General features: G+C 42.2%; 1 protein-coding gene across 1 annotated transcript in view; it reads left to right on the plus strand.

Moving 5' to 3' along the window:
• Positions 1–26,773, plus strand: part of FREM2 (FRAS1 related extracellular matrix 2) — a 348,626-nt gene that overhangs the window by 155,521 nt on the left and 166,332 nt on the right. Inside the window, exons 4-5 of the mRNA XM_073583262.1 lie at positions 8,719–8,949; positions 17,192–17,317. Of these exons, the coding sequence (XP_073439363.1) occupies positions 8,719–8,949; positions 17,192–17,317 (357 nt within the window). The remainder of the gene's footprint in view (positions 1–8,718; positions 8,950–17,191; positions 17,318–26,773) is intronic.

A 26,773-nucleotide genomic window follows, 5' to 3' on the forward strand; every position in this document is an offset into this window, starting at 1 on the left:
TCTTCGCATTTCTTCTTGTGTAGAGCAAGACAGGGAGGGGGGGAGCAGGTGAATAAGCCCCGCCCAGCGGACCGGACCGCGGCAGTTTACATACATCTGAACCGATATAAAAAAGGTATTTATGCATGAAAGGTGCGGGGTCAGGGGGAAGCAAAAGTACTAAGAGAATCCTTATGTGACACACAATTGAATGATATCATTATATGAGATCTCAAAAAAGGGTGACAGATTCCCTTTAAAAAAATAACTCACTTTATACTATCCTCTCCTAGGTCCTTACCTAACTTCTTAAGCTGCTTGTTATTCTGCTGCAGCTCTTCGGTCCTCCTCTCTGGACGATTTTTGTTTCTTCCAGGGGCTGAGGCATGTGAGAGGCGACGCATGTCATTGTCTCCTCTTATGTCACAGCATGGGCCTCAATGCCAGAAGAAGCATATACCATCTAGAGTGGAGGTGCTGTAAGTATTCAGGTGAGGGCCTAAGAGAAGTGAGTATAAGAGAAACTGCTTGACAGGAAAAACCAGAAAAACGTCCATCATTTTTTTTTTTTTAATGTGTGGAAAACTCATGACACTGATTGTAAAAACAGATACAATGACCAAAAACACTGGTGAAAATCTGACTATTCCCAAATCCTGGTGTGAAAAACTTGTTGCATCATTCCCAAGAAGACTCATGGCCGTACTAGCCAGGATATTTCAGTTTTTCTTTTTTAATAAATTTGCAAAAATTTCTACATTTCTGTTTTTTTCCAGTCAAGATGGGGTGCAGAGTGTACATTAATGAGAAGAAAATGAACTTTTTTGAATTTACCAAATGGCTGCAATGAAACAAAGAATGAAAAATTTAAAGGGGTCTGAATACTTTCCGTACCCACTGTAAATTAATACAGAGCAAGCAGTTCCATGCTTTGAAGAGTGTAAACTGTGCCCAAAAGTATAAAAGCTAAAAAAAAAAAAAAGGGCCGCCATGCCATAAGAGCTTGTCAGCCATACTGCCTGAAGCTGATTTCATCACCTTGTAACAAACTCCCCCTTCACTGACTGCTGTGCTGCTTTTCAGTCTGTTGGCAGTCAAAGTTGATACCGGAGGTGTTGAAAACTAATCCGTGTCCAATGAGCCAGACTACTCTGCTTGGTCTGCAGGCTGACATTTGGTTTTGGCTACTGCTGGGTGTTTTTGAATACGATATGTACATCTATTAACAAGATGACACATAAGGTATGATATGTATACAGCTACATTCCCACAATGAGCTTCTGGTGAGTTTTTGACTCTTTGTATTTTTGCTGTGTCAAAAACACAGCATCTAACAGAGCGGATGGGATTTATCGAAATCACATGCTCGCTGTGGTACTTTTTTACACAGCGTAATCTGTATTTATAGAGATTTTAATACTTCCTTGACCGGGATATTTTTTACCATTTTGCAGTTTAGTTTTTTCTTTTTTTTTCTACTTTTCTTACGAAAGCTATAATTTTTTTTCCTTGACGTAGTCTACGATAACTTTTTTTTTTTTTGTGGGAAAAGTTGGATCGTATAATGATGCAATTCCCACACTGTTTATTGAGTTTCCTTTTTACAGCGTCTAAAAAGGACCTGGTAATATGATTCTTCAGATAAGTCAGATTACATCATTACCAGACTTTATTCGTTTTTTTTTTTATAATTATTATTATTTTATTGGTCAAAAAAGCAAAAGCAAACAAAAAAAAGATTGTTGTCACCTTTTTCGGAGACCCATAACTTTTTTATTTTACTTTCGATAAGAGCAACATAAGTACTGTGTTTGAGTTGTAGTTTTATTGATACCATTTTTGGATTCATACAACTTTTTTTATTGCTGTTTTTGGGGTAGATGTGGTGACCAAAAAAATGGCAATTCTGACATTTAATTTTTCTCTGTGCATGGCTTGCCGTTTGAGCTACTTGATATACGGTAATATTTTCAAAGTACAGATTTTTATGGATTTGACAAAGGTTTATTTTTTTCTTTTTGAACTTTGAAAAGGGAGGGATTTGAACTTTTTGTTTTTATTATTTTTAAAACAATTAATTATGAACTTTCAATATATTTTTTAATCCCCATAGTGCACTTGAACCTTCTATATTCTGCAAAACTACATCACTGTAATATATAATGAAATTGATGATTTCCTATGAAGCCCAGCCAATCGAATGGAGGACAGAGATGGCAGCCACTGGGGCCTTTTATAGGTCCCCAAGTGCTATAGTAACTCATCAACATCCCGAGAATGCGTCAGGGGGCGTATGGGCACTAGTAATCAAGTGTTCTAGTGACCAAGGTATTTAAATGTCACTATAAGTGATTGACGGTGCCATCTAAACGCTTGAACAGCAGTGACCGGCGTTAGCCCTGGTCACTGCAGTTAACGTAATATGCCAGCTGTATCTGTCCTGCTTGGAGCTGGCTCACCTCCTGAGCCCTCGCCTTACGTGCACACATTCACTCATACACGTAAAGTGCAGGAAGGGATTAATAATAATGGCACATATTTGGTACGTGGTGCGGGGCGGACGCCATGGGAGAAGTACTCATCTCTTAGGACCCGCATTGTGTGTGAAATTGGGGGTCCTGGATGGGGGCGCTACACCCTTGCAGAGGCCGCTTGTTACGGATGACTTGGGTTAGCCAGGACCAGATGTTGAACAGTTCAATGAGCGAGACCACCAGGAAAAAATAAACTTTTTACTGAACGATAACTTGGTGGGGATTATATACAGTAGATAGCTGGTAAACTCAGGACCGTACTGCTAGGTGTTCTCTCCTGGGACCCGTCTCCTATTAACCACTTTGTCCTTCCATCGGTTCTCCTTTCCTTTTGGCTTTGTTTCACAATTACCACTGTATTGGTCCTCCCTCACTTCAAGACACCCACATCATGTGGCAGTGCTACTGTCTAGACCTTAGATCTACTTCAGATGCACATTGGACCCTATCTGACATCCTGGCGGGAAACTGTCTTATTCCTTTCATCTTAGCACCTCCCACTCTGGACTAGTCTACTATAATACACTTGTTCTTCAAGGGGTAACGTTGGCAGTATGTCCATCTCCTTACACATTCACCAACAGACCACACAATGGGCCAGATTGATCAAAACGGTCTGAAAAATTAACTGTCCTGGGCAACCAATCACATTGCAGCTTTCATTTTCTCATAGCAATTTTGGAAATGAAAGCAGAGCTCTGATTCGGTGCAATGGGAAACAAAGGCAGTTTTTCTTTTAGACAGTTTTGATCATGAGGTCCAGTACTGTACCGATAAGACTGCCGCTAGCTAAAAACAATCTACCTCCTCAATGGGTTATTGTATATTGCACTAAAAAAATGTTTAATGTTTAAAGGGAAGATTACCAAGTAGTAGTTGAGGGATTATATGACCAGAGATAGAGCAGGGAGTTCAGGAGACCTGCACGGCGGAGATACTGGGACAATGCACTTTATTATATAGTGAGGCCACATTGAGTCACTCATTGCTCTGTCTCCTTCTGATGCGGCTATATTCCCTTGAAACCTTTGCCAGCAATTCCACAGGCCATTTGCAGATGACGGTTCTATAAAAATAACTCCGTGTAACCGGGAAGATGTGCTGTTATCAACTAAGATCCATTTCATTTTGGTTGCCAAATTATGACAAAAATATATATTAATAGATGAACCAGAGCTAAAATTGTCATGATTTGTGCTCGGTGACGTTGAAAAAGTGAGTTAAGATAGTGGTATAGTTGTACATACCAATATATAGAAAGTAACCCTGCTTCAGTCACAACTCTTAGGCCTCAGTCAGACTCTTTTTTGTCATACATGAAAAATGGATCAATTTTCATCAGCTTTTGGCCACCGATTACCATCAGTGATTTTCTTGTAAGCCCCCAAAAAATTGCAAAGTTTTTCTTACCTATTACAGTGTAAAAAATGGACAGCCCATGGATTGTACAGATGCCATCCGTGATGGGTGATTTTGATCTGTGATTAAAAACGGACATGCTTTTTGTATGACCACACATGTGAGCAGCACCATACACCATAATCGGTATGAGATCTATCTATAAGAAAACAGACACCTGTATGAGGCCTAAATCATTGCATGCATTTGTGAAAGAACGAGTCGTTCTATAGAGCAGCTCAATGGATCATGATACTGATGGGACGCCACCACTGTAATAAGTCAGTTCATGAAATGTCTTACTTTCTAAATATTCCGTTATCAATTGTGTGGGTCATTATTGGAAGGTGGAAGAAACTACAATAGCTCAGCCACAAAGTGGCAGACCATATAGAGTAGCAGGGTGAGTTTTGAGTTGCATAGAGCATAATAGGCACCAACGCTCTGCTGACTGATACTCATCTCCGGTATCGACCATGTCTCTCCCAGGGTCCATGTGACATTGTTATGTCACACAATCCCTGCTGCCAATCAGCTCTGGCTTCACTCTCCTCTCCTACGAACGTAACTGACATCCATCCAGAGGAATTGAGAGCTGTGGCTGTTCTCTTACTGGCCCCAATTGCTGATACACAGAAATTATGTCCTTGGACTTCTTTAGGGTATGCAACTACTTCACAAAGCAATATATTCTACCTCCATGGGCCAAATATCAATATTGCAAGGTGCATGTGACTCGCCCCCAGAGGCCGTGGGGTACTCGGTGCCGGGCCCGTTGATTACAATGGGAGATGTCACAGTGGCAGTGACCCGGTCCGTGGCCTCAGGCGGTCAATGTAAAAGGGGTAGAGTGATGGGGATAAAGTTGTTGAGATGATTCGTGACGCCACCTGTGGTTTCTGGTCAGTTTGACCAGCGCTGCAGGGTTGCTTCTCTGGGACAGATGTTATGGTGCAGCAATGATGTTGAAGCTCCCCACAGGTGGAGCTGTAGTCCCAGGGCAGAGTAGATGAGGTTGGCAAGTGGGGAGATGGTGTAAAGAAGCAGATGTAGCAGAGCCGGGTGTAAGGCGCAAGAATAAGAGGAGGACACAAGGGCATGTAGCTCCAAAGCTTTACTCACAGTCTGTTGTGCATACAGGTGCCCACTTCTGTGTCATGTCCTCCAGGTCAAGGGCTCATCCAACTCCCAGGCAAGGTAAAGTACACCCTTCCAGCACTCCTCCAACATGTGCCTTCTCTGAACGTCTCCACACTAGCGCCTAATCTGAATTACATGTAGTTGCGTATTAAACTCAAGTTCCTCCTTCTTGATGTTACTTAGAACTCTACTTGTACGGCAGACAGCTGTAGCCTGCTTCGGGGACTCCTTGCTCTCAAGTCCCGGCTCACTCACGTTGCTGTTGTGCCCCCAAGTCTTAGGTGGGAATAAAGTGGTGACAACTTCGATTCCTCCGGTGTCTGCTGCAGGAACATCAGTATCCATACAGCCTCGGGGACTGGACCCCGGCCATGCGCTTCAAACTTGAGGAAGGGCTCTGCTTTGACCTTAGTCCTTAGTTCTCTTCTTCTTCTTACGTTCCGTACTAAACTATCTTCCCTCTGAAGGACAGGCTTTCTATGGCTCTTTCCTGTGCCAGCAGGTCCAGGTCACAGGAGTCTGCTGCAGCACTTCCTTCACTCCATCCCTCTCAGGGGATCTTCTCTCACAGACTGACCCTTTCCTAATATTCTCCCACTCTCTTATGCAGTTTAAGCTCCACCCACCTCCCAGCACTCTTCGTGTTCCAAGCAGGGAGCCACCAAGGTTGCTCTACTACACTACTGGTGTGCGTTTGGGATGTGAGTGTTGGAGTGTGGTCAGGTGTCTCCACCTTACCTGGATAGTGGGATACAGAGGTGTATCTAGGCTTTCTGGCACCCGAGGCAAGAAGTCGGTTTGGCGCCCCCCCCCACCCAGTACATATGCGATTTCCAAACTTGGTCATGAACTGACGAGCTGCTCTCCCTAATGATCTCAATGTTCAATGAAAAACTGAAAGAAGCAGGAAGAGAAGCTCGTTGTCACAAGACCATAAGTATGAAAATCGCATATGAGTGAAGTGTCCATGTGATGACTACTGGAACCTGCAGAGCTGAATCCTGACATTGCAGATTCTGAATTCTCACCACGAGTGCACTGCACACTTAGGATTCTCCCGTACCGGTGGCAAGATGGCAAGAGTACACGGTCATGTCAGCACAAGCATGTGATTTATATACTTCTGGCCACATTCCAACTAGACGTGCCCGGCCTTGCTCCGTTCATTTTCACTGAGTGAGGCCACACATGTCTAGTCAGCATGTGACCGCATGTATGTAAATTACTGGCACGAGAGAATCCTAACAGCTTTCAGTGAGCACTGTGAGAATTCAGAAGTCTGCAGTCACATAGAATGTCTGCAGACTCAGCACAAACCTGGTCAACCCCTTTAATGTTTCTAACATAAATAAAAACATGAGAAAGAGTCAGTATCACAAATAATATTTACATCCAGGTACCTTATAGATGACGTCGTCTCTGGAGTCGTTCTTCTTTTCTTCTTGTCCAGACCCCTTGATGAGTTTTCTCATCCACAGCCGTCTCTGCAGACTTCTATCTTCTCCGGTCTTCTGCAGCAAATCTCCACACGATGCCCTTAAAGATAGAAGTGTCATTATAATGCTCCTAAATAAAAATATCTACAATACAGTGTATTCTGTCTCCTCACACTATTCCCATCCCTCCTCATACTGTCTCCTCTAACATCCCACCTGTTCACCATACTGTCTCACATATTATTACCCCCTCACTCTCTATACTGGCTGCTCACGCATACCCCTGACTCCCCATACTGTGTCTGCACACATCCCATCACCCTCACTCCCCATATTGTGTCAACATAGATTTTTTCCATCGCTACTCATACTGTGTCCACATACATTTACCCATTTGGCTCCCCATACTGTCTGCACCCATCCCCCACTCACCATACTGTGTCTGCACTCATCCCCCATACTGTTTTCTCATACATGCCCTCATACATACACTCTTCATTTGTGTCCTCAAATCTCCCCACACACATAAGTATCCCCCATCCCCACTCCAAATCCTCCCACACATTAAATATCCCTACTCCAAATCCCCCCACACATTATGTTCCCCCATCCCCACTCAAAATCCCCACACACATTATGTTCCCCCATCCCCACTCAAAATCCCCCCACACATTATGTTCCCTTTTCCCCACTTATCCCTATAATGTCCTCAGGTTTTTGCCCCCATAATGTCCTCATGTTTCTGCCCCCAATCCCCCATAATGTCCTCCGGTTTCCCTCATAATGTTCTCAGGTTTCCCCCATAATGTCCCCAGGTTTCCCCCATAATGTCCTCAGGTTTCCCCCATAATGTACTCAGGTTGCCCCTATAATATCCTCAGGTTTCCCCCATAATGTCCTCAGGTTTCCCTCATAATGTCCTCAGATTTCCCCCATAATGTCCTCAGGATTCCCCCATAATATCCTCAAGTTTTCCCCATAATGTCCTCAGGTTTCCCCCATAATGTCCTTCTCAGGTTTTCCCCTCCTCCCCATATATGTTCCTCATCTTTCTCCACCACACCACATGAATATGTCTGCACCCTGGCCTTGCTCTGAGTCCTCACACACTGTCCTCAGTAAATTTACTCCCCCTGCTCCCTCCCTATCCATTCCATGGGACTCTGCAGCCATCCCCCAATCTTCCCTTGCACAGTCAGTGGTGTCTTCAGCTCCATTACCCTTTTGGAGCACTTACCACACCAACCGCAATGCTGCCTCACTGCCTGACGCTAGTACACAGACGCGCAGCACTTTCTCTGCGCCAGCTGTCAGTTTGACAGCCGGCTCAGAGAACGGGAGAATTTGAGTATGGGGGCTGCAGAATGTCGCCGACGGGGAGTCTCCTCCTTGGACCACCGCATCAGGCAGCCCGATGGCGCCCCCTATCGGCTGCGCCCGGGGCAAATGCCCAGGATGCCCCCCCTGGATACGCCCCTGGTGGGATACCACACCTCAGGAGGAGGTGCAGTACCTCTGTCGCGACTGAACCCTCAGGGGCCACACATGGGTTCTTTACATGCAGTAGTATACACTGCTTAGAACATCAGGATATAGTAAGGACTCATGTTTCGCCAGGTGGATTCTCTGTCTTCCTTCACAAGGCATAGTCGTGTCCCTAGAAGCAGAATACCTCCAAAGTATGACTATATAGAGCTAACAGAATTTTGCAGGCCCCATATTCAAAACCTTGGTGTTACTGATCCCAAAAAAGGCCAAGGCAATAATATTTCCATTAATTGATGGCAAACATTGATTCTAAAATTGATGAAGGGTTCTAACACTATTGATTAGGTCTATAAATCCTGAGTAAAATTTAGACACTGTAAACTTAGACTAGACAGTCTCGAAAGGCGTGACATTTTTCAAAGTGTTGCATGAAAATTTATTACATTTTTAGACTGTGTAAATTTATCCCATCTATTGTTTGGCTTAGTTTATACCAATATTTTGCCATAATTTTGGTGCACGGTGTCACATTTAAAAACACTCCCCTTTTCTATTTAGGCTGTGATTTTTTGACACATCAGAACATAAGAAAGTGGCACTTAACAAACATCATAAAAGGCATCCATTCGTTGTCAGCACTGGATTCTGCTCCTTGATGAAACGTGATGATGAATGAATCTTGGTAATTATCATTTAAGCTGAAGATTGCACATTCCTAACATTTCTCAAATTGCCTTCTTCAGGTATTGGCACTGCAGATGGGACTGCAGAAAAAGACAAGGACTTTAGAGGAAAAGCCCAGAAACAAGTACAGTTTAATCCTGGGCAGACCACGGCAACATGGAGAGTGCGGATCCTGGCTGATGGAGAATATGAGCAGTCTGAAACGTTCCAGATCATCCTCTCAGAGCCTGTCATGGCGGCACTGGAATTCCCAGAATTGGCAACAGTGGAGATTATCGACCCAGGAGATGGTACATTGAATATCTAGTCTATCTTCTCTGTTTATTTTCGCCTTTTAAGCTTTTAATGTGTTGTCTGTATATGGGGGAATATGTCTCAATGACATACGTATATCAACAGTTAGTTAAAAAAAAGAGGAGTAACACCTCCCATGTAAACATTTCCCAGGACCTTTATGGATCTCCATCTGACTTCACCGATGATGTCTCAACACTACTGAGGTCACCACCATGGCCCATGATTTTCTGCTATGGTCATATTCCATGTTGACACGTCATGCCCGATGACAGGTGAACAAAGACAGATGGGGAACTCTGTGAATATTGTATGGGGATATCTGAGGATTACATCTTGTGTTATTTCAACACATTGTAAGCTGTTTCTAACAACATTCATGGGGTTTTCATGGGATGTCCTGAAACACGTGTAGTATCTGTGACAACATGATAGGTTCAATGTGACATGGTGAGAGTGGAGCATATCTCACCTGTTTGCAAAAAAATACAGAGAAACAAAGGTTTCCCACTGATGCCTTTCACACACTATGCACTTCAGCGATAATGGTTTTCAGTACCAATATTTAGAAGTTAACAAACACTTTGATGGTGCTCATCATGAAAAAGTGCGGTAATGACAATAATTCAAGAAAAATGCGGCACTCACTACTTCTCATTAAAATATTACTTTATTGCGGTTCCATGTACAGAGGTTATGGAAATAATCATGGCTGACAGTCGTTTTGCATGAGCTTCATGCTTTCTCTGAAGCTCAGAGAAAGCGTGACTCTTACGCGAGAGGGCTGTGGCCTATAATTTCCTTCACAATCTGTTCATGGAACTGCAAATAAGTAATATTTTTAACGTGAAGTGGTGAATGCCCCATTTTTCTTGAATTATCCTCATGTATTTGCGTTGCATGCCGCTCCTTCAAAGTGAATGAGAGCAGTCACGCTGCTTAAATAACTTAGAGCGTCACAGCACACCTGCCATTGTAGCAAGAGGGCCGTTGACGGCTGCTGTATCTGTACATGAATCCCTAAACTATATATGGGACTATCAAAAAAAACAGATCAGGTGCTTAATTCCATCAGGAATCCCACAGGGAAAATGACACTCTAATTGGAATTAATGAGTTTGTTGCATAGTGTATAGATGTGCTAGGCAGGTCCTCCAGAATTAGAGAAGATCTGGGCAATATATGCCCCTGTTTGCACACATTGGAGGTTTTCATGACTGGTATTGGATTGTTTCTTGACCATTCTCCTAACAACTGCAATCCATGAGGATAGTTTTCAATCCTAATTTTTGGGTAACTATGGCATAATTGAATTATTTAACTTAGTGAAGACTTAACCGTGGGAACTAACGCACCTACGGCTTCTTCTCTCCCCATAAAGCAGTGCAAAAAGAGTCATATTTAAGATGATACAGGTGACCTGGTTTGTGTAAGGTGATACATTTAGGAGTGAAGAAGTGATAAAATGATTGCTAAATGCAACTTAGTGTAGATAACTGATAAAGAAGGCATGCATTGGCAGGGGGCCCACTCAACATCTGTTCTTTATTCCTGAGCCTTACTTAAAGGGTGAACGTTAAATGCCTCAGACCTGTATTGGTATGTCTTGTACTTGTAGGCCATACCTCTGGATGTATCATTTTCCATTTTACTAGGCGTCCATAATTAATGGCCTGTGTTGGCTTTTTATGAGATCATAGAGTTAGAATATCAACCATTAATTAGGGTTATCTACTTTGAACATTCCTCTTTTTTTTTTTTCTAGAACGGTCCACAGATGAACAGATGTTTACAGGCTGTCCTGGGTCAGAGACCCCTAATGATTAGCTTTAATCTTTGATGTACCCTAGCAGCAAGTGTTCAGGTCTCCTGCAGCACCACCACAGAATAAAGGAAGAATTAAACAGTTCCCTTTAAAATAAATGGTTTCTCCTTGTAACGTAGGGAGTTGCTTGGTACTCCAAAGACACAATTTGCGGTGTTCTACTCCCTTGTCCTTAAATAAGGATCCTTTATATTTCTAAAGATTCCTGAGAGTTTACCTCCCATTCCCTCTTATAAATGGTCTGTGCTATCTTGGATGTAGAAGGTATGATCTTGGCTGCTAATTCCTGCACTTGCAGCTATTGTTTTAGGGGAATGTACACCCCATTTGGCAAGTTAGCAATAAGTAGCGGTAGTAGGTGGCTCAGTGATTAGCACTGCAGCGCTGGTGTCCTTGGTTCAAATCCCACCAAGGGCAACATCTGAAAGGAGTTTGTATGTTCTCCCTGTGTTTGTGTGGGTTACTCTCCAAAGACATACTGATAGGGAATTTAGATTGTGAGCATTTAGGGGACAAATAGAAGGGACTATGGATCTGATTCATCAAAGCTTTTACGCCAGAATTCTGGCATAAAAAGCTTTGAAAAGTTGCAAAATTTTTGTGCAATTTTTCACCCATGTTTTTGCCCAGCTATCAGTGGGTGAAGCTGGGGTGGAATGGTGGAGTGACCGGGGCGTGGTGACCCCCAGTTCATCAAATTCATGAATAACGGCCATCTTTCTCGTGCTACAAACATTATTCCAGTCCCTGATTGAACTAAACTTTGTGGCAAAGCGCATATAGGGATGAAAGCAGCTTCGCGCCTCACCTCGCCTACACTTCTTAATGAACCAGGTGCCTTCTACTCCTCCCACTCCCTCATCAAGTCCAGTATGACACCGAAATTGTTGAATCAAGACCTAAGATTCTAGGATCTGACTACACTTTTTTTTTTTTGTAGTCTGTTACCATGGAGATTTAGGACTACATAAACACAATGCAGTTGGAGATTTGGTCTTTTTCTCGATGTATTCCAGCAGTAACATTTTTTTTACGCTGTATGTTTCTAGATGTATTCTTAGTTGTATTACTATCCAATTTACAGCACAGCACATACTTTCCTTACTAAATTATCTCTTAGGCCGGGGTCACACTAGCGATTAAAACGGTCGAATGCAATGCGATAAAAAATCGCATTGCATTCGAACCCATGTTATTCTATGGGGCAGCTCACATCATGCGATTTTTTTATCGCATCCGATCCTTGGACCGAGACAATCGCAGCATGCTGCGATTGTCACCGATTTTCGGATCGGATTCCCCAATGCAAGTCTATGGATGCGATAAAAAAACGCATGGAAAACGCACCAAACGTGTGACTTGCGATTAAATCGCACAACTTCTCCAGGTCTACAGGATAGGGCATCAGGCATTGGCATTAGATGTCAATTTGATGCTTAGATGCGATTAAAATTGGTTCCTTGCCGGAAAATGGGATGACAGACGGATTTCTGGCCAAGAATTCTTTGTGCGATTTCGTACCGTTAAAATGGGACCGATTTTTTAATGGTTGTGTGTGACTCCAGCCTTAATGTATATACAGGAGTGAAAAGCGATTACGCAGTTCTTATTATGTAACTGTAAGCTGACAAATATGTTTTCCTAGTAGGAGCCGGCTGTCGGTGCAAGCGCGGCCCTGATTATATTTCATTCACTCCTGGAATGTGCAGCCTCCTGGCCACGTGAAATCGGCTTCATCTCATCGCACAGCTCGCTTTTCAGAAAGAAAACGGTCATGTAAAAAAATGCCAGCTTGTAATGATAACATGACCACAGATTTGTCCCAGCAGTGCGATATAGGGATTACAATGGGGCAGGTTTATTGTGTATTCATGCCAGTATTCTGAAGTGAACACATGGCTACAGAAGCACAGCTTGTACCGGCCGCCATTACTTCTCACTCCATGGTGTACTCTTATGTAGAATGCTGATTGCAACATCTAAGGCTGGTTTCACATTAGCGTTTTTTAGCGCAGCGCATCGTGCGCATCCATGCGCCCCTATGTTTAACATGGCGGGCGCATGGTCTTAGCGTTTGCACGTGTTCGTATGCGTTTTCATGTGCATGCGTTTTTTTGTAGTTGTGCGCCTAGGCACGCCAGACGCAACCTGTTGCATTTTTGGGTCCGTCCAACTGTGTAAAAAAAACGCATGTGCACGCTTGCACACGGAATGCGACAAAATAACACATTACAGTCTATGGGAGCGCAGGCATCCGCATGGACATGCGTACGCCTACGTTTAAAATCGCATGCGTTTTAAGAGTTAACATGGCTAGAAACTGGTTAAAACGCATGCGCCTAAAAAACGCAATCACATGCAGAACGCATGATGCATTTTTTGGATGTGTTTCTATTGCACACGAAGCGCAGCGCTAAAAAACGCTAATGTGAAAGTAGCCTAAGTGTTTACATAGAAGATGGGGGCTCCCCCATTACTCCGCTCCCACAACGATAATACTTGGCTACAGATTAATAGCCCCCAGACCTTCCAATATTGAACAGGGGCAATTAGAAGAACTTGTCAGTATTAAGCTGGTGCAAAATACCCTGCAATACAGAAGTGCCGCAGCGTATTATGGAAATCATAAGGCTCATTCATGTTCAAGTCCTCTAGTGGGATTATAAAAAAAATTTTTTAAAAAAATTAGCAGAAATGATATAAAATTACATGTCTAAGAATATTTAAAGAAAAAAATACATGCTTTATTTAAAAAATATTTATAAAGAAAAAAATACTCATAATTAGTTTACTTAGTATCCATCCGGCCTACAGGGTGGGCCATTTATATGGATTACACCTAAATAAAATGGGAATGGTTGGTGATATCAACTTACTGTGGCACATTAGTATTTGGGAGGGGGGAAACTTTTAAAGATGGGTAGTGACCATGGTGGCCATTTTGAATCCAACTTTATTTTTTTCAGTGGGAAGAGGGTCATGTGACACATCAAACTTATTTAGAACTTCACAATAAAAACAAATGTGTGCTTGGTTTTAACATATCTTTATTCTTTCATGAGTTATTTACAAGTTTCTCTTTGTTTACAGCCATTGACATGTCGCAGAGGTTAGAAATTGTGTTGATATCTGGTGAACGCAGTACCCGGGTCATTGCAGCAGATTTCAATGCAAGACATCCTAACAAGAAATCTGTCATCATTTCCATTTTATTTAGGTGTATCCATATAAATAACCCACCCAAAAAAAGTTTTCCTCAACACTGAACATAATGTTCTGTGTAAACTGAGGGTCCTGTTCCAATTTTTGTTTTGCCCATTCTGCAAATTCATCGTGCCGATCTGGGTCACCAACCACTCCCATTTTATTCCCATTTTATTTAGCTGTATCCATATAAATGGCCCACCCTGTATAAAATAATCACATTATTTAACCTGTGCAACGAATGCCATAAAAAGCAGCTTCAGTTTTTGGTTCTTCTGCCCCCAAAATGGAATTAAAAAATGATTGAAAAGTCAAAATGGTATAAAAACACCTAATCTGCAGCACTTACATAACTCCATCAATGGGAACAAAAAATCTGTAAAATAGTAAATGAAAACATTATTCTATAAAGCTATATACGGTAATGTTTTAGCACGTCATTTTAATGTTTTCTCATTTCATTTACCCCTGTCTACATGCCCTATTAAGGCTTCATTCGGATGTCGATTATTGTATTTACAAGAAAGAATTACAAAAAAGACCACCTTTTTATCAATGTGTTGGACCTTGTGTTCATTCACATTGCTCCTGGAGTCTCTTTTTACCATCTTTGGGACATCTGTTTTTCTCGTATGCAATAGAAGTAAAAATTTGATGCTTCTCCTACACATTAAACAAAAACGGAAGAATTCAAATGACAAAGACATGGCATGCATGTGCTGTCCATTTTCTTCAAAGACTCAGAGATTTGATCAGTGAAATTGATTAAAAAAAATGGACAAATCTCATTTTGGGGGGTTTGCAACAATTGGGCTGCAAAAAACTAAAATGGACATGCCAACATTTCTGTAGACTATTATGGCTATTGTTACATTTGTGGTAAACATCGATGCAACACATATGTGAAAAAAAGAATATCTGAATGATGCCTAAAGCCACGGTCACACTATCAGTATTTGGTCAGTATTTCACATCAGTATTTGTAAACCAAAATCAGGAGTGGGTGATAATACAGAAGTCGTGACGGGTTTCTAATATAATTTTCCCTCTGAATGTTCCGCTCCTGGTTTTGGCTTACAAATACTGATGTAAAATACTGACCAAATACTGATGGTGTGAACGTGGTCCAAAAGTCAGTTGTTTTTCTGACAGCTCCTCCTCCATCCATGCATTACATGGATGACCATTCATTTAAATGGACGAGTGTACTACACAATGTGTCATTTTCCCCCTCTTATCTCTACTTGACAACTATTTTTGGCTGTAATTGAGTGATTAGTCCTTTTACTGGAATTCACATACTTTGAAAGTACCTGGCGCACTCCATGTCTCTGTACTAATGTCTGCAGGTTGGCGGTTGCCAAAACAAACCGGACGTTTGCATAGAAAATTGTACAGGACAGATTAGTATTTTAAAGAGGTAAAAGCCATTCTGAAAGGATGTATGGTATATATGATGACAAGTCAGGGCTGTCATTTCAAGGATTTTTTTGTGCTTGCACAGTATCACATTTGGTATTTTTCCAAGGGCTTACATTAGGTAGATGGGGAACAGAAATGATAATAAATATTATTTACCCTAAAGAGATATTTCCAAAAACATGTATGCGGGCAGCCATTGTGGCTCAACCAGATGATTAAAGAGAAGAGAGATGTTTTCCTTTATGCAAGGATATATGTGCCATTAAATTTAGGTAACGTGCCACATTTCTCTGTTTTTTAGCCAATATACATTATACATTTTTGTATAATGGGAAGTTATATATTTTTCCAATATATTTTCTCTATCACTTCTAGATCTTTTCTTGCTGCCACTGAAAACTTGCAGTGTTAACTTCCACTGCTAATGTGAGGACCATGAAGGTGTGGGGCTGGATAGAGATGCGTATGCCCACACATAGTGAAAGACTTGCAGGGTCTTGTGTAATTGGCTGTGAAATATGTAAGAATTGGGGTTTTGTTTATCTTAAAGGGAGACTGTCACCCCAAAACTGCAAATTCAGCTACTATTTAGGGAACGTAGCCTCTATAAGAAGCATACCAATAACCTACATGTGAGTGATGTAGTCGCAGACAAATTCCTTTTTATTTCATTTTCAAATGAAGGCATTTCCATGCACCCTTGGTATGGCTAATGGGGCTCCGTGCATCATTATGTCCTCTGATTTGCATATCTAGTACTGTATTTCTATGCAGCTGAACGCTCCGATCCGAGTGCCGGCGGCAGTGCCGGGTATTGACGTGCGAGACTTGTTCGAGTATCTCGCATGCGAGTATGAGCCCTTATACAACCCCTATTATGACGAGCAACTCACTGTCTATAGACTATTTACATACAGAGCCTGGTATGGGTGGGTGAGATTAGCTTCCTCAGCTCTGCTGTATTGCCAAATCTAAAAAGGCTGATTGTGTCAGAAAAAGTATTATTAATGATGATTAAAAAAGAATATACATAATAAAGGAGAAATGTCTCACCATGAGAGACGCCACACCATCATTTAAAAAATGTAACAGTTCCAATAACTGAAAAAATCAGGTATAAAGAAATGGTTTCCCAACATTACTGCGAAATAGCAAACTCACTACAAAAAAATAGCCCTACAAAAAAATCCCCTGTTATAAAAGCAACTGACACTTCAAGTGAAGGGGGAGAGTTAGTAAAGTATTATTCAAAAAGGCATATCACTGAGATCCATGTAAAGGGTTACCTGACATTGATAGTGGCGACTCCCCACCCCAACGCACGTTTCACCGCTGGCTTCTTCCTGGGGCGTGGAAACCATTTATTTATACCTGATTTTTCACTAGTTATTGGAACTGTTACATTTTTTAAATAATGGTGTGGCGTCTCTCATGGTGAGACATTTCTCCTTTATGATGTATATTCGTTTGTAATCATCATAAATAAAAATTGTGTTTTTATTATTATCTGGAACTCTTCGTTTTTTCTGTTGATGACAGTCTTCAGAATATTGCTCTCAGATGAGGTAGCAAAAACCTGCTGACAGATTCACTTTAAGATCAGTCAAAAACTACTGCTCATTGCCGGTCTAAGCTAAATGTGAAAGCTATGATTGGATCACTGATTTTAATTGTAAAAGTGTGTTGGGCTTCCTGCGGCCTATATCTTTCGTCTAACAATGGCATTTGTTAATGTGTGTCATGTCCCAGTCACATAAAATAATTGTCTTCTGATTCTTTTCAATTAGAATCAACAGTGTTTATACCTGAAGCCATATACAAGATTGAAGAGAACATTGGTGAGCTGTTCATACCGGTCCAGAGAAGTGGAGATGTCAATCAGGAGTTGATGGTGATCTGTTTTACACAGCAAGGTAAGAATTCATTTGTATATTATGTCATTTACTATTATTATTATTTAAAAGGATGTAATCATTAGAGCAGGTTTATATAAAACTATTTTAATATTAATTTAAGTTAATTTAATTTTGTATTATTTTTTTCATTCTTGTGTTGTGTAAATATGAAATATTGATCACAAGATGTCAGCATAATAAGCTAAACACCTTACTAATAAATCATAGAATGTTAGAGTTGGAAGAAAACTCCTGGGCCATCTGGTCCAACCCTCTGCTCAATGCAGGATTCACTAAACCATCCCAGTCAGATGTCTGTCCAGCCTCTGTTTGAAGACCTCCATTGAAGGAGAACTCACCACCTCTCGTGGCAGCTTGTCCAACTCATTGTTCACCCTCACTGTCAAAATTTTTTTTCTAATATCTAATCTGTATCTTCTCCAGGGCTAAGTTAAGGATCCTGTACACTAAGGGACCCTATACACAATAAATAGCTGTCAAACGAACGATGGTTTGTCCGATTATTTGGCTGTCAGCTATCTCCCCTGATTCTTCCAAAAATAGGAGTCTTCTCTATGCAAAGGCCACTGCCAGACTCCTCCGGCGGCGACTTATCTCTTCAAGAACAAAAAGACCATCAGTGCAAAATTGAACCAGCCATATCCTTATCAACCCTGACATCATCTACTGAGGGAAAGTTGTGAGTCCTCCGTACATATTAGACTGTTGAGCAAGCCTGCGCTATTGGCGGATTTGGCTGACGTTAGTTTAATGTGTATTGGCGCCTTAAGACAGAGCATTGGTGGGGAGGTTTCTGCTGCCGCAGCAGGCTGCCTCCCGCCCACAGATCGATCGGATTTGAGGTTGAAGAACAAGGGGAGGAAAACTATGTGGATACTCAAAGAGACTACCGTATTTATTTTCTAATTTTTTTTGCACTTAATTGGAAAAAGAACACAATCCCAGCAGCCATACTGACAGTGTTGCTAATTTTCTCTAGGTTTATTATAATTTTTAGCTACTATCCCTTTAAATTTACCATCAACTATTCATAGTTTCTTATTCTTAGAGCAGATTTTTTTTTTATTCCATTCTCTAATCTATATGATAAAACATGATACTAAAAAAGAGGTTCAGTATCCACAATATAGAGTATCAAATGTAAATGTTTATTTTCCGCTTTAAAAATATTTTTTACAAGAGAAAATATCAATTTACCGTACATATCAAATCATAGAAATGATTAAGCATGGAAAATGGCCTCCAATACAAGAAGCTTGCTTGGCATTAAACCATATAACAAGGCCCACACTAGTGTATAATACAAGCAGGAAAGGCAGGACCTTAATTACAGACACCCTAAATTATAATATCCATTGTAGACTGTCCATCTCTACAACACTTTAGTATAATGGTGTGAAAACCCATATAGTACACAATATCATGTGGATTTCGAAAATCCTTATTTTTGAGTAGGGTGTAATTGTATAAAATGAGGTATAGTGTAGTTATTATACCAAACCTCTTTACACTAGAAACTGCTGTGCCTTAAAACATTAAATCATCACGGTGATTCCAACAAAATTTGCACAAATCAATAGTACAAGCGAATATTAGAAACTTTGTCATTCAGCTTTGTAATTTGCTTCTTTCTCCACTTATGAGAGACTTTTCCCTTCCCCTGCCTCCTGAACCCACCATCGACTCCAAAATACATACTTGATCAAAGTAAAATGGACTGCCATCTTATAGAAGTATTAGTAGCCTCCTATTATGCTCTATGGAGAGGGGAAGGGAGATGTTAGGATAATTAGGCATCACTCCAGTGCTGGATTCACAGCCACACAGCTCAGTACTGCTGTATAATCTCTCTGCTGCTGTTTCTGAACATCTGCTATATAGACATGAGGGATTCCTGCTCTCTTCTTTCTGTATGTGTTGTGTATGGAGGACAACATACCAGCTAGTCTCATCCCACCTGCTCAGAGAAAACTGGATTGAGTCTACAGAAAGCTGCTTACAATTGCAGGATACAAGTCATAAAATGTCCAGAAATAAGCTTATTCCTTATGTACAGAAGACAAATCATTCTGAAAAGTGACACCGTAAGAGGTTTATTTTAATCTGGACCTTCAGTTATTTAAACCCCGGAAGCTCTGACTCTCACTGCCAGTCAATAACATTGCTTTCCTGGTTTTTACCCCTGTTTGTTTTGATTATTCTTGTTCTCTGACCTCAGCTAGTTTATTGACGTTACTCCTGCCTTACAATATTGTAGCTCTCATACCTCGAGGTTCTGACCCAGCTTTCTGACTATACCTCTTGCTAGCTTGCGCTACCAAACAGCCACTGACTCTGTGGCCCAGCCTAGGGGTCCCTGCATAATTCCAGATCCCTATACAGTGGTTAAAGGGTAAAGGCCAGGGCAACACCTGGGATAGGAAGACTAAGTGGTTAGCGCCAAGCCTGTTTGTGGTAGCCATTTTGGAGCTGCCAGGTGACCATGAACAGTGCCCTCGTGACACATGTAGTATCAATATATAATTCAGCCACAAATGTCCCGCTATATAAATGACTTCCTACTTTGTAATTCCCATAAAAGTGTCACATTGGATGTTTGAGTTGTACATCATACTTTCTTTTTTTTTTTTTTTTCATTTACCATCAATGTACTGTACATACATATTTTTGCAACCAGTAGCGAACAGCTTCTGTTTAGGATAAATGGATGAGCTGTAATTGGTTAGGAGTGGAATCCCCATTGTGTATCATATACATTGGTATGTGCATCACATGTCAATCACTGATTTTTTTTTTTTTTACTTACTATACCAGCATGCTTGGAAAACTGACAACCTTAGGGATGAGCAGGCAGTATTAGGAGTGTTACCTAAAATGTGTAGAGCTATTTCGCCATGTCAAACTCTTCTAAATCTGTTCCTATGCATGACATAAAATATGGAACACATCTGTTACATATTACTATTTTAATGATGAGTCTCAGTTGCACATTTTATTTGTATATCCTTAACTGTTATGATTGAGTCACCGTAGGAGGCAAAAACAGAAATACAAGCTAAGTCCAGAAAACCAGAGAAGTTGGCAACTATCAGATTGCAGACCCCTGAACCTATCAACACAACTAGCGGTAGCCGTGGGGGGTTCCTACGATGCCCTAGACCCCTCGATCACAGCCGGAGAATTAAATAGGCCTAAAGAAAGAAAGGGGAAATCTAAACTGCCCCAGAGCAGACCCCAAAGCAATAGGCAGCCCCCAACATATAATGACGGTGAAGCAAGATGAAAACACTAACACAAACAGAAAGATAGACTGAGCAAAGCCGCGGCCCAGAACTACCTAGATAGGAAAGGACAGGAAGGCTGCTGTCTGCAATCTGCCAAAACCCTATCAAAGACATAAGCCAACAAGTTGATATGAAAAAGACCCTGAAGCAGCTAGGCTTCAAAAACTAAATCAGCACTCAGGTATTTTCAGAAGACAGAGCTAAAGGAATTCAGCACACCCCAGCAGGGAATGGCAGAAATCCAGAAAAACAAAGCAAAACAAAGTCAAAGCACAAATGCAAAAAGCCGAGCAGCAAACTTAGCTTTAGAGGAGCAGGAATTCAGACTGGTCTCCAAGGATCCCACAGAGAAATCACCCGCAGGGCAGAAGGGCGTCGGCAGCCTTATATCCAGTCAGTAACTCCACTCAGCCAGTCATCATCATCAGCCTCAGGTGTTTGATAATCAGGCTCACTACCTTTCTTTACCAGAAGAGGGAGTTCCTCGGGCCTCAGTAGTGAAGGGGAAAATGAACTCACAACAGTACCTCCCCCTTGAGGAGGGGTCACCAAACCCTCAACCACGCCACCAGGCGATCAGGGTGAGCCCGATGAAAGGCACGCACCAATCTTTTGGCATGAATATCAGAGGCAGAGACCCAGGAATTATCCTCCTGACCATAACCCTTCCACTTAACCAAATACTGGATTCTCCGTCTAGCCAGACGGGAATCCAGTACTTTCTCTACCTCATATTCCATGTTACCTTCAACCAATACAGGGTCTGGAGGTGCCACCCCCGGAACAACAGGTTCAACAAACCTCTTCAATAAAGATTTATGGAACACATTATGGATTTTAAATGTGACAGGAAGAGCCAAGCGAAAAGAGACCGGATTAATAATCTCCACAATCTTATAAGGTCCAATAAATCTAGGCTTAAACTTAGGAGAAGCCACCTTCATAGCAATATTTTTTGATGATAACCACACCATATCACCAACCTTAAACTGGGGACCAATGGTCCTATGTCGGTTGGAAAACCGCTGGGCTTTTTCCTGGGAGAGAGATAACTTATCCACCACTTGGTCCCAGATCTGGTGCATTCTCTCCACCACAGTGTCAACACCTGGGCAGGCAGAGGGCTCCACCTGCCCTGAAGAAAATCGAGGATGAAACCCAAAGTTACAAAAAAAAGGTGACATCAAAGTGGCAGAACTAGCTCTATTATTTAAAGCAAATTCGGCCAAGGGCAAAAATGAAACCCAATCATCCTGATCAGCAGAAATAAAACATCTCAAATATGACTCCAAGGTCTGGTTTGTTCTCTCTGTCTGCCCATTGGTCTGAGGGTGAAAAGCAGAGGAGAAGGACAACTGAATTCCCAGCCTGGAACAGAAAGTTCTCCAAAATCTAGAAACAAACTGGACTCCTCTGTCAGATACAATGTTCTCAGGAATCCCGTGCAAACGAACCACCTGTTGTAAAAACAGGGGCACCAACTCAGAGGAAGACGGCAACTTAGGGAGTGGTACAAGATGAACCATCTTAGAGAACCTATCACAAATCACCCAAATAACAGTCATCCTTTGAGAGACAGGCATATAAGAGATGAAATCCATTGAAATATGGGTCCATGGCCTCTTGGGGACAGGCAAAGGCATCAACAACCCACTAGAGCGAGAACACGATTTAGACCGGGAGCACGTCCCACAGGACTGCACAAAATTCCTGACATCACGAGACAAGGAGGGCCACCAAAAAAACCGACTCACCAGATCTCTAGTACCAAAAATACCTGGATGACCAGCCAAAGCAGAGCAATGAACTTCAGACATCACTCTCTTCTTCCACTGGTCAGGAACATACAACTTTCCACTGGGACAACGCTCAGGTTTGTCCTCCTGGAACTCTTCCAGAGCACATCTCAAATCGGGCGAGATGGCAGAAAGAACTACCCCTTCGCCTAAGATGGTAGCAGGCTTAGTCACCATAGGAGAATCAGCAAAGAAGCTCCTAGAGAGGGCGTCTGCCTTGACATTCTTCGTTCCAGGAAGAAAAGAAACCACAAAATCAAAACGTGTAAAAAACAAGGCCCACCTAGCCTGTCTAGGGCTCAAGCGCTTAGCCGACTCTAGGTAAATCAAATTCTTGTGGTCAGTGAGGACCACGACTTGATGCTTTGCTCCCTCCAACCAATGTCTCCACTCCTCAAATGCCCATTTCATGGTCAACAGTTCCCTATTCCCCACATCATAGTTACGTTCAGATGGAGAGAACTTTCGGGAAAAGAAAGCACAGGGATTCATTTTAGATGTTACAGGATCCTTTTGGGACAAAACAGCTCCTGCACCAATCTCAGAAGCATCCACCTCTACCTGGAATGGAAGTGAGACATCAGGTTGCCGCAAAACCGGGGCGGAGGTGAATCTTCGCTTCAGCTCCTGAAAGGAAGAAACAGCCTCCGGAGACCAATTTAACACATCAGCACCCTTCTTAGTCAAACAGTCAATGGCTTGGCAATACTAGAAAATTTTGCTATAAATTTCCGATAAAAATTAGCAAAACCCAAAAACTTCTGGAGGGCCTTCAAAGAAGTGGGCTGAACCCAATCGTAAATGGCCTGTACCTTGGCCGGGTCCATTTCAATAGTTGACGGGGACAAAATAAATCCCAAAAAAGAAATCCTCTGTACTCCAAAAAGGCATTTAGATCCTTTGACATACAGGGAATTCTCCCTCAAGATCCGGAACACAGTCTGAATATGTTCCACATGAGAATCCCAATCCTTGGAGAAGATCAAAATATCATCCAGATAGATAATCAAAAATTTATCGACAAAATCTTGGAAAATATCGTTCATGAAGCACTGGAAGACAGAAGGGGCATTAGTGAGCCCAAAAGGCATCACCAGGTACTCAAAATGTCCCTCCGGAGTATTAAACGCCATCTTCCATTCATCCCCATGCTTAATGCGAATAAGATTATACGCCCCCCTAAGGTCAAGCTTGGTAAACCAGCAAGCACCTTTAACTCTGGAGAATAGATCAGAAGTCAGGGGTAACGGATACTGATATTTAACAGTAATTTTGTTGAGGGCACGATAATCAATACAAGGTCTTAATGATCCATCCTTTTTGGCTACAAAAAAAAACCGGCACCTAAGGGTGACGAGGATGGTCTAATATGACCCTTCTCCAACGCCTCCTTAATATAGGATCGCATAGCCTCGTGCTCGGGTACAGATAAATTGAAGAGCCGACCCTTGGGAAATTTACACCCCGGGCTCAGTTCAATTGCACAGTCATAACTCCTATGAGGAGGCAGAGTCGCAGACTCATTCTCACTAAATACATCATAAAAGTCCGCCAAATAATCAGGAACATTATGCGACTGAGGAGAGGTGGAAAACACCGGAGCCTCACTAAAGGCACACCGACAACCCCAACTCACCACAGACACAGATTTCCAATCCAAAACTGGATTATGAATTTGTAACCAGGGAAACCCCAGAACAATAGTATCATACAGATTATGCAACACCAAAAATCTGCAATTTTCTTGATGGTCTGGGGCGACCCGCATTACCATCTGGGTCCAAAACTGAGGTTTATTTTTAGCCAAAGGAGTAGCATCAATCCCCCTCAAAGGGATAGGCGTCTGCAGAGGTGTCATCGGAAATCCACAACGTTTAGCAAAATCCAAGTCCATTAGGTTTAGGGCTGCTCCCGAATCCACAAAAGCCTTGGCGGAAAATGTGGACAGGGAGCAGATCAGAGTAATAGCCAGAAGAAACTTAGGTTGAACACCCCCAACAGAAAACGTGTGTGCAAAGCGTTTCTCTCGTTTAGGACAGACAGAAATGATATGCGAGGCATCTCCACAGAAAAAACACAACTTATTACGCCTTCTGAACTCCTGACGCTGCTCTCTGGAAAAAACTCTATCACATTGCATAGGTTCAGACATTTGTTCAACAGGTGGCAACACCTCTCGTGTAGCTTTGCGTTCGCGCAAACGCCGATCAACCTGAATGGCTAATGACATAGAATCGTGAAAACCAGAGGGAACAGGAAATCCCACCATAGTATCTTTTACTAGAGTTGAGCGACTTTTGCTTTTTTAGGGTCGCGTTTCGTTTCGTGAAACCCGACTTTTCCAAAAGTCGGGTCGAGCAAGATCGTCCGATTATAGGGAAAAGTCGGGGTCGTCCCGAAACACGAAACCCAATGTAAGTCAATGGGGAATAAAAGTCGGCAGTGAGAGGAGGACAGGAAACACACCTACAGTGCCCATTTGAATGCCAAAAGCATCAATTCTTCTTACTTAAGCTTGTCAACCTTAATTAACTTCATAATACAAGTTACGCACTGAAAAATGTGGGTTATTTGGCTAAATTTGTGGGGGGGGAGGGCTGGCTGCAGGTTTTCATGTGCCCTGGGCGAAAGAGCGCCCCTTTAACACATACCACAACTCATCATGCTCCGATACGGCAGAGAAATAGCGGTATAGTACAATGAAAAATACCTCACTTTTTACATCTCATGACGAGGCCCATCTATTTCTCCATACAAAATCATTGGTCCCATATAATGTTTGAAACAGTATATGATGAGCTCCACATAATGCTACAGTATATGTTGGTCCCCATGGATGAAGCTCCACTGTCTTATGGGCCCAAATAATGCTCCAAACATAATGGGCCCCATTTCTACTGCTCTAGTGTATAATGGGCCCTGTAAATGCTGCTCCAGAGTCTGATGTCCACCTTTGGAATGTTCCAGTGTATGGTAGGCCCCATCTATCATTCTCCAGAGTATAGTGCTCCCCAAAAATTGCTGTCCCAACATAGAAAACAATCAAATAAGTCTCCTCGCTAGGGAATCCCTGTACTTGTCTGGACAGGTGCTGTAGCTTGCTTAACAGCTCGCCAGCCGTTCTCACGCCCAGTATGGATTGCACGTGATTGCACAAAGGTTAGAAAGGGTACCGTATCCCTGGATAACATGTATGGATAGCGTACACATTCAAAATATATGTCTATACAGCATGAGGCAGGCTCAGACGGTGTTAGGCCCAGTATGGATTGCACGTCATTGCACAAAGGTTAGAAGGGGTACCGTATCCCCGGATAACATGTATGGATAGCGTACACATTCAAAATATATGTCTATACAGCATGAGGCAGGCTCAGACGGTGTTAGGCCCAGTATGGATTGCACGTCATTGCACAAAGGTTAGAAGGGGTACCGTATCCCCGGATAACATGTATGGATAGCGTACACATTCAAAATATATGTCTATACAGCATGAGGCAGGCTCAGACGGTGTTAGGCCCAGTATGGATTGCACATCATTGCACAAAGGTTAGAAGGGGTACCGTATCCCCGGATAACATGTATGGATAGCGTACACATTCAAAATATATGTCTATACAGCATGAGGCAGGCTCAGACGGTGTTAGGCCAAAGTATGGATTGCACGTCATTGCACAAAGGTTAGAAGGGGTACCGTATCCCCGGATAACATGTATGGATAGCGTACACATTCAAAATATATGTCTATACAGCATGAGGCAGGCTCAGACGGTGTTAGGCCCAGTATGGATTGCACGTCATTGCACAAAGGTTAGAAGGGGTACCGTATCCCCGGATAACATGTATGGATAGCGTACACATTCAAAATATATGTCTATACAGCATGAGGCAGGCTCAGACGGTGTTAGGCCCAGTATGGATTGCACGTCATTGCACAAAGGTTAGAAGGGGTACCGTATCCCCGGATAACATGTATGGATAGCGTACACATTCAAAATATATGTCTATACAGCATGAGGCAGGCTCAGACGGTGTTAGGCCCAGTATGGATTGCACGTCATTGCACAAAGGTTAGAAGGGGTACCGTATCCCCGGATAACATGTATGGATAGAGTACACATTCAAAATATATGTCTATACAGCATGAGGCAGGCTCAGACGGTGTTAGGCCCAGTATGGATTGCACGTCATTGCACAAAGGTTAGAAGGGGTACCGTATCCCCGGATAACATGTATGGATAGCGTACACATTCAAAATATATGTCTATACAGCATGAGGCAGGCTCAGACGGTGTTAGGCCCAGTATGGATTGCACGTCATTGCACAAAGGTTAGAAGGGGTACCGTATCCCCGGATAACATGTATGGATAGC

The sequence above is a fragment of the Dendrobates tinctorius genome, unplaced genomic scaffold (assembly GCF_039654945.1).
Source record: "Dendrobates tinctorius isolate UK_male_01 unplaced genomic scaffold, ASM3965494v1 ptg000075l, whole genome shotgun sequence".
Classification (NCBI taxonomy): domain Eukaryota; kingdom Metazoa; phylum Chordata; class Amphibia; order Anura; family Dendrobatidae; genus Dendrobates; species Dendrobates tinctorius.